This window comes from Manacus vitellinus, unplaced genomic scaffold (assembly GCF_001715985.3).
Source record: "Manacus vitellinus isolate BGI_N305 unplaced genomic scaffold, ASM171598v3 scaffold_86_pilon, whole genome shotgun sequence".
In the NCBI taxonomy this organism is placed as follows: Eukaryota; Metazoa; Chordata; class Aves; order Passeriformes; family Pipridae; genus Manacus; species Manacus vitellinus.
Window position 1 is genome coordinate 284,190 of NW_021940851.1, and position 11,042 is coordinate 295,231.

The window sequence follows — 11,042 nt, forward strand, 5'->3', positions numbered from 1 at the left end:
AAATCCACGATCTTGATGGCGCTCCGCTTGGGGTTGCAGAGCAGGATGTTCTCGGGTTTTAGGTCACAGTGAATGATGCTGAGCTCGGGGGTGGCCAGGAAGAGCAGAGCTGTGCACATCTGCTGGGCAAACTTCCTGGTGAGGTTCAGGGACACCCCCCTGAAGTTGGTGTTCCTCAGCAGGTCGTACAGGTTGTAGGACAACATCTCGAACACCAAGCACAGGTGGTTCCGGAACATGAAGTGACGCTTCAAATGCACTTGGGAAAGGGGGAAAAAAATTCATTAAAACATGCCCTGTGTGCTAAGAATGAGGTGCTAATTACAATTAGGAAGCTTAATTATGAGTAAAATAATAAGAATATTATTTTCTTTTCCCCTAGTTCTGTGTTATTCACAGAATATTTCTGCAAGCCCTGGGGTACAGAGGGATATTTTACACATCCCCAGTATTATCCAAAGAATTACTTTGAAGACAGAAAGGCTGTATTACCAAAGCAAGTTACCACCCCCCTGCATCTACAGAGGAAGCATCTGACCATCAGCTTCATTTAAGATTTATAATTTATAACTCGCAATTTATAAGCCGTGACTTCAATTGATTATACAGTTAATAATTAAAAATAATTGATTAAAATCAATATCCCTGGGGCATTTTATTCATTTCAAGCAGGCACAATGTGAGTTTCTGGAAGGAACCAATTCAGTTCAAATCCAATCCATCAATTTTTTCCATGAAATAAGTGAAATATTCATCCCATTAAATCTGTTTGTCAGTCTGCCAAGAGCTCAGGTTGCCACAAGAGAACTGAAATAGGATAAACACCTCAGATAAAAAGCAACACACTCCCCTTTTTTGCCATAATAAAATGCTGAACCAATATCAGCACAATGAGAATTAAGGTTTTTAATGAAGGTGGATTTTTGGTGTCCAAGGATTTGTTTTCTCTGTTATCAGGAGCCAGTTCTTTCTGTGCCCTTTACAACTTACCTGGGACAGGTTCTTCCCTACAAATTTAAAATTCCAAGAGCTTATTTGCTGATGCCTTTACTTGCTTTTATTAATCTGAAACTGGTCATGTCTTTAACACCTTTCTGATATGGGGCACTGACAAGTTTAGGTTTTGTTTTATGTAAACCTGCCATTAATAAATTTAACTTAAAAATACCTCAAAAGCTTTGACACTGAATACATAAAATGCATTCTGAATATGCTATTCTATAAAACAAATTAAAATTTAAGTGAATAATCATAAAATAATTTAATACCAACGTATGTTAAAATTATTTCAAAGATTTCTTTCTAAACTACAGAAAGAAAAATCAGGAATTCAATACAGACAGGCAAACCAGGACAGCACAGCTGTTGGTATTTTGGCTTCTACAAACTAAGAAATGCTTAAACCCAGTTTAATTTTCCTTAATCACTCTTTTTCATCTTTCTCCATCTCTCTTTACAGCATGGGGTTGTCTTCTTTCCATCATTTCTTTCCCAATTCTCTACTCCACAGGATAGATGGGATTTAATAAACTTTTTACAGGAGTTGACTTGATTTCATTATTACCATAAATAATAAATCAAGGGAACAACACTTCAACCTACAGAAACAGTCAAAATAATAGGATTTCAAATATTTTCTGAGCTCTAAATGGGAAAATCTTAACATTTACATAAATTTTTGGTTGTTATACCAAATTTTGTGCTTTTTAAACACACTTAAAAAAAGTAATGATGAAGCTACTGTTCCCATAAAATATTATGTTCTATATTCTGTTATTCCTATAAAATATATGTCCTTATCCATGACAGTTGTGAGATAATTTGAGATATATTCAAAGAGTGAAAATGATGCAAACCACCACAGATCATCACAGGTCCATGGCAACTTCTTCAGGGTGTCCTTAACTGGAAAAAAGAAAACTCTGCAGAAAATCCCAACACTGCAAAGTAACAAATTGTTTTCCATGTTTTAATTCTGGCTGTCACAAAGCAAACTGGGAAATCTGCACGAAATCACAGGAATAATTTTAAAAGTGTGTTGTTTTCTCGGTATTCCTTTAGGACCAGGAGCACCCTGTTGTATGGGAAAATGTCCTATATTAAGAATAAGATAAAAATGGGAGAATAATTATTGAAATACCTATGTAGTACTTCATCTCAGTGTCATGTTTGTTCATAAGCTCAAGCAGTCTCACTTCAATCTGGGCCTGGTTTAAGAAAGCCTTCTTGTTTTTGATGATTTTGATGGCCACCCACTCCTGCTCCATTCGGTCATAGGCCTTGACAACCTGCAACAGAGCAGCCAAATCCATCAGGAAAAGCTCTCCAGTTTTCAGAACACAGCAAAACTCACTTGTCTACATTCAGGAAAACTTTTCCAGAAGTTTTGTCCTTTTTAATTTGATTTCTTCTCTCCATACCACAACAGAGCCACAGCCGAGTGTGTGACATTTACTGCTGTGAGGGCACTTTACATGAATAAATATGTCAATAAAAATACATGTGATAAATACAAATAAAATTATCCAATAGACAAGAAGCATTTATTATTTCATAAATAAATAAAATCATCCAATCACCTAAACCAACACTGTAGAAGGACTGGGAAATAAAATCATCAAATCACCTAAACCAACACTCTAAAAGGACTGGGAAATAAAATCATCAAATCACCTAAACCAACACTGTAAAAGGACTGGCAAAATCTGAGGAAAACAAAAAAAAAAAAACAACCAAAAAAGAAAAGCTCTATCCTCCTTCCAGCCTTTGGTTTGGCTACCAACAGTCCAAATAAATGCTACTAATAACATTTAGAGCAGGTGATCTCTAGGACTGGTTTATTGTTTTAATTTTAAAAGCTAAGCCAAACAGCTGATGGTAAAAGGTTGAGGATTTCTCACTGTAAAATGCTTTACCAGAGATACAAAATAAAATATATTCAAATGCTGCCTGAAACACCACAAAATATGAGTGTCCTGAGTAGACACTCAGTAAAACAGCACTGAGAAAAACCAGTTTTAATTTCAAAATGAAACAGGAATAGCACCTCAAATTAAACATAATTATGATTCATATAAATTATATATATATAAAATGATATATTTACCTGTCCAAAGGATCCTTTGCCTATTAAAGAGTCGATTTCATAACGATCCATCCACTTCTCCCCATTTTTCACAATATAATCATAGTTGTCATCATCATATCCATCGTTGTAAACCTTCCTCTCCTTTTTGTGACTGGAATCATCTCCTTGGCCCTGCTGATGCCGCCGTTTTTTTTTTGCATAGTAAACCTGAAGGTGAAAAGGGGGTTGGTGAAGAGCAGTTTTTAGAGTTGTCAGTTCAATCAAGAGCAAAATCAACTTTTATTAACCACCCTGTGGTTTAAAATGCAACTTGGAGCAGTGGAAATCCAAGCCACCCTCTGCTATTGCTCTGTTTGAAGCCAAATCTTTATTGCAAAGCAAAGTCTTGAGGAATAATTGAGCAGATCTAAATTAATGTTCTGATCCCTGCAGCTCACAGGTGCAAGAAGAACAGAACCATAAGTACACAGCAAAATTAAAAATGCTAAGGAGCCTGGAAATAAGAATTATCAGCTGGAGCTTTCCACAAGAATTCCAAGGAAGTCACTGAAATCCCTTCAACTGTCAAAATTATTGGTGTCTGCTTGTATTAACAACAACAATTCTATATTTTACATTTGCCAATAAGATTTAATGATATAATTTAGGGAAAATATGTATGTAAAATATAAAACAATTTTCCTTAGAAGTCCTCAGACACATTCATGAAGTTTTATAGCTCAAAGTGTGTTTGTGCCCCTCGTAATTCTTTTATCATGCAAAACATTTGTTTAGAAAACAAGAGAAAATAAATTCCAGGATAAAAGATTTCCTGTGCTGGAGCAGGACATCAATGACCTCAATGGGAACAACTGAGAGAAAACTTGATTTTTATGATCCTTTCATGACATTATTTGTAGGAAATACATTAATTATGTGCTGTAACAAAGCCCTGCCCTCAGTGCCCACCAAGGAGCTGTTACCTCATTAATATGCTTGTATGTTTTGATCAAATCTACGGAGAGTTTCCTCAGTGGAGCAGTGGCTGGATCACGGAAAGTCTGGGGCATCCGCCTCTGGAATAAGAAATGAGGGGAAAAAAATAGGAATTTAGTGATACAGTGACTGCAAGAAATCACGGGATCATAGAATCATAGAATAGGCTGGGTTGGAAGGGACCTCTGAGATCATCAAGTCCAACCCTTGATCCAACCCCGCTGTGGTTCCCAGCCCATGGCACTGATGCCACATCCAGTCTGTCCTTAAACACCTCCAGGGATGGAGAATCCACCCCTTCCCTGGGCAGCCCATTCCAATGGCTGAGCACCCTCTCTGCAAAGAAATTCTTTCTAATCTCCAACCTAAACCTCCCCTGGCACAGCTCAAGACCCAGCCCTCTTGTCTTGCTGATGGTTGCCTGGGAAAAGAGACCAACCCCCCCTGGCTCCCCCCTCCTGTCAGGGAGTTGCAGAGAGTGAGGAGGTCTCCCCTGAGCCTCCTCTTCTCCAGGCTGAGCCCCCCCAGCTCCCTCAGCCTCTCCTCACAGCACTTGTGCTCCAGTCCCTTCCCCAGCCTCGTTGCTCTCCTCTGGACCTGCTCCAGCCCCTCCATGTCCTTCCTGAGCTGAGGGCCCAGAACTGGACACAGCACTCCAGGGGTGGCCTCACCAGGGCTGAGTCCAGGGGCAGAATCACTTCCCTGGCCCTGTTGGCCACCCTGTTCCTGAGCCAGGCCAGGATCCATTGGCCCTCTTGGCCACCTGGGCACACTCTGGCTCCTGTTCAGCTTCAGCTGAGTTGGAAGGATCAGAGTCCAAGTCCTGGTCCATCCTCTGCCAGACCCTGGGGGAGGTCCCCTCTCAGTGTCTGCTCTGGAGGCTGAACAGCCCCAGCTCCCTCAGCCTTTCCTGCTCCCAGAGATGCTCCATCCCTTCGGCATCTCCACAGGAGAATCATCTTCCAGCAGCTCCCTGTCCCTGCTGTCCCTGAGCCAGAGCTGGACCCAGTGCCACAGATGTGCCTCCCAGGGCTGGGCAGAGGGGCAGGATCCCCTCCCTGACCCTTTGGAAATGCTCTTCCTGATCCCCCAGGATCCCATTTGGCTCCCAGGACACGCTGCTGGCTCAGGGACAGCTCCTTGGCCACCAGGTCCTTTTCCAGCAGCTCATTCCCAGCCTGGGCTGGTGCCTGGGGTTATTCCTCCCCATTCCCCAATGACAGGAAACCTCAGGGCAAGTTTAAGCAATTCCACTGGAGAAAACCTTGTTTCATGTATGTTTTATATCCATATGATTGAACTAATAAATGACCTGGAGAAGTGGAACTGCTCCTCCATCTTATTAGTGATAATAATAATTAGTAAATATTTAATTAATTAATACTACTTGAACATTACTGAATAATAAATACTAGATGTTATTATATTCTAAATATTAAATTAATTAATTAATACTACTTGAATGTTACTGAGTAATAAATACTAGATGTTATTATATTCTATCATATTGCATTCTATAATATTCAGTATTATACTATTAAATTATATAATACAATATTTAGTATTAAACTACTAAATATTACAATAAATATTAGAATAGTTGCTGTGCAAAGAGTGCACGACAAAACAATTTTTTTTTTAAAAATCACACTGCAGTGACCCAAAAAAGGTCTCACAAAAAAGAAATTATAAAGGTTTGTGCTTCTGAAACCAGACCTGCCCTCAGGGACCCAAGGAACCATCCCAGAAATCCCAGCTCCAGTGGGTGCACGGAGCACATGGACAGAGGGAAAGACATTAATTCTCTTTTATTACAAGCAATAAAACTTTGTAAACATCAGGAAACTGCCTGAAAGTTTCCTAAACAAACTATTTGACATTTACAAAACATTTTTCTGTTGCTTCCTTTCAGCTGCCAAACAAATGTGGAGCATTAAACAAACCACACTTAAATAGGAGCTCCTTTGGTTGCCTCCCACAATCTGGTTAAAAACTGAGCAGCAGCACATCCTAATCCCAGCTGGCACTGCTCCAGGCTTCCCAAATCCAAGTATTTCCTTAAAATTTCTTAACTGGAGCACAAGAACACTGGTAGATTCTGCTGGTAAAACCCAGGCTGTGGTACAGGAATATCAGCAGGGCTGGATGAGCAGCACAGGGACTCTGAGTTTTCCACTTCAAGAATTCCATAGTTCAGATCAACTATTCACATATAAGATTCCTGTAATCTGGAATGGGAATTTATAGGACAAGTCTTCCTGTTTATTTTCTAATTTATAAGTCAAATTTCCTTGCTTACTTAAAAAATAAATCTGATTTCCACTCTGAAATCAGCAGCCTGGTTAAAAAAAAAAATTATAATCTGATTTGCTGCTGTTCCCTAACTATCATTATTTAATTACTGTAAATAATTAAATAATAATTAATTAAAATTCTGAAGGCTACTCCTCTGGTTCTTGCAGTCAGTCCCTTATTTAAAATTTGTGCCTTTCAGTGTGGATTTGGACAGTCCCACATTCCCAAAACCTCACTTTGAACCTGCAGGAACTTCTCAACAGGTTCTATTTTGCTCTCCTGGGTTCAGAAAGTTTTGGGTGGGAGAAGAGAAAGAATTGAGGGGTTTTTTTTTCCCCTCCTCCTTTTATGTTTTAACATTTGTAACGTTCTCTTCTCTTTCCAAGAGGGATTCTTGCTCCCTCTCTCCTTCCTGGTGATGGAAAACCGTGGAGCAAAGTCTCATTATCCATTTTATACAACACCACTCTCCAATCCTTTACTGATGGGGTGACACTGATTCCTGCCTGGGCTTCAGAGAATCCTCAACCACCAAAGGAAAGAGGAAAAGAGATGAAAAAAGAGAGGAGAGAGAAAGAAAACTCCTCTTTCACGAGCTTCAGTCTCTATCTGGTGGCCAGAGAGCAACACTGCAACCTCAGATCTTCCTGGAAACAGCCCCCAAATCTTCCTGAGAACGTTCCCAAATCAAAGAGATGCTGGAATTTCTGTCTGAGAGACAAGAATTATTTTAATTTCAATTATATGTGTCAATAAACACCCATAAAAAAGGCAACCAAGAGCCCCACTGATACTCAACACACCTGAGACAAACCATGTTTGAAGGAAACTGTGTTCTTAACTCAGGTGTGTTATTTGAACCAGCAGAGTCTTTGGGTTTGATGAATAAAGGAAGAGAAAACAAAATTCCCTCTCTTTGGCCATAGGTTTTATTACCTAAAATAATAATAATTTAAAAAAAATAATAAAATAATAAAATAAAATAAGATTTCCTTATTAAATGCCTTTTATTTTGATTATGGAAATATATATTCTGTTCATGGGATGCTTGAATTCAGATTTTTTCTTTTTTAAAAAGAAAGATCCACCACCATCCACGTTCATTAAGAAAAGGGAATAAAAGATAAATTCAGCTTGTGTAAAGTCCATGTTCCATTTTACAAATGGAATAAATAATGAACAGAATAAATAATGAAGATTTTAAGAGTATAAAGGCAACTTTTAGCAGGAATTCCAGTTGTGATGACTTGTTTAATTGACATGTTCACACTGAGGACAGAGTCTGGTGAAGTCCCCCACTAATATAATGTTTATCAGGTAGTGGAAATAACTGAATGAAGGATTTTTAACTGAATTAAGGATTTGAATTAAGGCATGAACTTGCCCCTGATCTAGTTGTGATCAATGAAATCTCTGGCCACGATCTGGTCAGTAAAAAACAGGAATTATGCAGGTGCTAAGTGATCTTAGACAGAGATAAAAGTGTTCAGCATCAGCCTGACCTTCCAATTCCAGGTGCTTCCTGAAAGCTGAACTGTTGGAATTTGTTACCAAAATCTGCCTGTGAGTCCACCTCAACTTCCTGAGCAGGTAATTTTCTGACCTTTCTGTACTTCACTGAAAACAATTTCAGACCATCTGAGCCCCCAGGATGGAGACAAAATGTTAGTGCAGAACAAAAAAAAAAAAACACTTCTTTGAAGTTGTGACTTTAACTTTTAAGCTTCTTATCTTCTTTTACCATCGGGTTACGTTGAACTCACAAGATGCAACCAGTTAAAAATGGACAAAGAAAGAGGAGTTTGGGATTGTTAAAGGAGGAAAATCCCACAGATCCCAACTTTGCTGCTCCTACAGCTCCCTGAAGCTGGTTCTGGCTCTCTCTGAGACCCCACAGCCAAGAGCAGGACCCAGCACTTTTTGGGAAAAGAAAGCCTAAAGACTAACTCCTGAAGGAAAAAGTTAAAAAGGAAAGAGCTGGAAGTTTTTAATTGTAATTAAAACCCTCATAAATGAGAAAAGTGGCTGGTTTTGGAGTATCTTCCTATTATTTGGGTTTGGGGAGCACAGCCAGAAAGCAAGAGGTGCAAGAGAAGATTATATAAATAAAATTTTAAGGGTAATTTTAAGATATTTTAAAGGTTTATATGTATAAAAATACATATATTTTATATATTTTAACATAAATTGTTGTTACTGTTTTCTAACAGTGCAATATTTACATTGTAAAAAATTTTATGTTTTTTACAACTTTTGATTCCTAAAATAGCAGGATATGGCCTGCAAACCAATAAAATCAAAATCCAAGCAGGACAGAGCAGGAATAAAAGGAATAAATTCCCATTCAAGGCTTCCCCACTCTCTGTTTATGAATTAAAATCACTGCAGGAACCTGAACCAGAAAATATCCTCAATTAAAAAAAAGAGTCCGTTGAAGTAAAAAGAAAGACATAAAAATAACCTGAAAAAGTAACAAGGCAGTTATTTACCAGAGGGAGTTTCTGGAAAGGATGGGATCTGGGAGAAGGGTTGGCTTTCCCAGCAGAAGCACCGCGGCCCTTTGGCCACCAGAGGGGGGCTGGAGCTCGGGAAAGACTCTCCTTACCTGGAGCTTCCCGGGAAACTCCTGCTTTCCTTGAGTGCCCTGGCTGCTCAGTCCCCAGGGAATGGGCCCTCTCAGGAGCAAAGGGGTTGGTAACTCGTTAGTAACCAACTGGTGGACACTTGCACCCAAAAAAATCACTTTTAGGGCAGCGAATAAGTTCCTTTTAGGCTGTGGAAAGCTGGAGCAGCCAAGCTGAGCCCACTGTCCAGCCTGCTGATGATCCTGGTGTCAGGAAAACAAAGCTTGGAGATCTAATCCTTGTCTGTTTAGACCTAATTCTCATCTGTTTGACTGGATGTGAGCCACTGCACTAAAAGGATTTACCCTTTAAGAATTAAACTCCCTGTATCTGCCAGAGTTACCTTTTCCCTCCTCCTATTTTTATGGCCGTGTCAGATCAATCAAATCTTCTCCAAGAGACATTCAGCCTTTGGCTGCATGTTAAAAACAGGATTTTCTTAAGGATCAGAAGCAGAATTGGAAAAAAGGAGGCTCAGGGGGGACCTTCTGGATCTGCAACTCGTGACAAGAAGGGGGGCCAGGGGGGTCGGGCTCTGCTGCCAGGGAACAAGGGACAGGAGGAGAGGGAACGGCCTCCAGCTGTGCCAGGGGAGGCTCAGGTTGGACAGGAGGAGGAATTTCCTGCTGGAAAGGGTGGTGAGGCCTTGGCAGGGGCTGCCCAGGGAGGTTTGGAGTGCCCAGCCCTGGAGGTGTCCCAGGAAGAACTGGATGTGACACTCTGTGCCCTCACCCACAGAAAGTCACATCTTTTATGAGAAAAAAACAAGAAGAGTTTGAATCGAGATGAACTAGAGCTGGAAAAGGGCAACTCTAAGAGAAAGAACAAGGAGTTTGTTTAGGTCTAGAGTAGATGATCTGACCCACCAGCATGAAGATCTCAGCTGGACTGGGTTGTGCAGATCAGATCAATGCAAAGACAAAAAGCCACTGAGACTCCCCAGGAGGCTCCTACAGAACCTCAACTCCAACCAGGAACCTGCTCTGGAGAACTCTTGGTGGGACAAGAAGCACAAGAACTCAGAGGAGGACAGAGGCACAAAGGACAAGTAGTCAGAAGACTTCACTGAACTGTCCACCATGAAAGCCAAGGGTGCTGAAAGGATTAAGAAGTGACAATTCTGAGCTGCTTGGGCACAGGACAACAAAGACTTCAAGGAGACAATTACAGTAAAATAGGAGAACAGAAGCTACAATGCAGAAAAAACCAAGATGGAGCTGGAAAACTAAGAACTGATTCTATAAAATAGTGTTAGTGGTGCAGAGACAGCTCCACTGCCATCACCAAGGTGTCCAGCTGATCCTTTCCTCACATGGATAACATCCACACAACCTAAAAGTCCCTGAGTTTGGCTTGAAAACACGACCAACCAAGCACTGATGTCACTAAAGCTCACACAGGGGATGCCTGGTTGTAGCCCTGAAGTGCCTTGAAACGTTCAAGGAACCAGCAACTTTTCTCCTTGACTGACCAACCTCATTGAGGAGGTTTGGGGGCACCTTTAACCTAAAACAAGTCACATAAAATACCTTTGTATATATTTTTGTGCAAACCTCTCTACTATAAATACACCAAGCAGTGGCACTGTATTAAAACACTGTCCATGAGAACAAGTAATAAAGTAATTATATTCTAACAAGCAGCATAAAAATTAAAAAACCCCACTATTATTAAACTCCCTTTAGAACTCTGCACTTGTAGCATTTTCTTAAAATAAGAGGAAATATTGTCTAAGTAGAAGAATCACAATAAATATGTACCAGATGTTTAAAAACAACTTCAAGGAACTTATTTGTCTACCCATCCTTAAAGAGTCAGGAGTTGTTCAGTTCAAAAAATAAACAAAACAACAAAGCATTTAAAAAAAATAAATGTAGTTAATTAAACTGGAGAGGGACTTGGAGCGACAGGACAAGGAGGAACGGCCTTAAGCTGAAGGAGGGCAGGGTTAGGTGGGATATTGGGAAGGAATTCTTGGCTGTGAGGGTGGGGAGGGGCTGGGATAGAATTCCCAGAGAAGCTGTGGCTGCCCCTGGATCCCTGGAAGTGTCCAAGGCCAG

At 40.2% G+C, this 11,042-nt stretch overlaps 1 protein-coding gene across 1 annotated transcript in view; it reads right to left on the reverse strand.

Moving 5' to 3' along the window:
- Positions 1–11,042, reverse strand: part of LOC103764340 (dual specificity tyrosine-phosphorylation-regulated kinase 1A) — a 45,040-nt gene that overhangs the window by 6,589 nt on the left and 27,409 nt on the right. Inside the window, exons 3-6 of the mRNA XM_029964945.1 lie at positions 4,051–4,143; positions 3,107–3,295; positions 2,141–2,288; positions 9–259 (exon numbers count right to left, since the gene is read on the reverse strand). Of these exons, the coding sequence (XP_029820805.1) occupies positions 9–259; positions 2,141–2,288; positions 3,107–3,295; positions 4,051–4,143 (681 nt within the window). The remainder of the gene's footprint in view (positions 1–8; positions 260–2,140; positions 2,289–3,106; positions 3,296–4,050; positions 4,144–11,042) is intronic.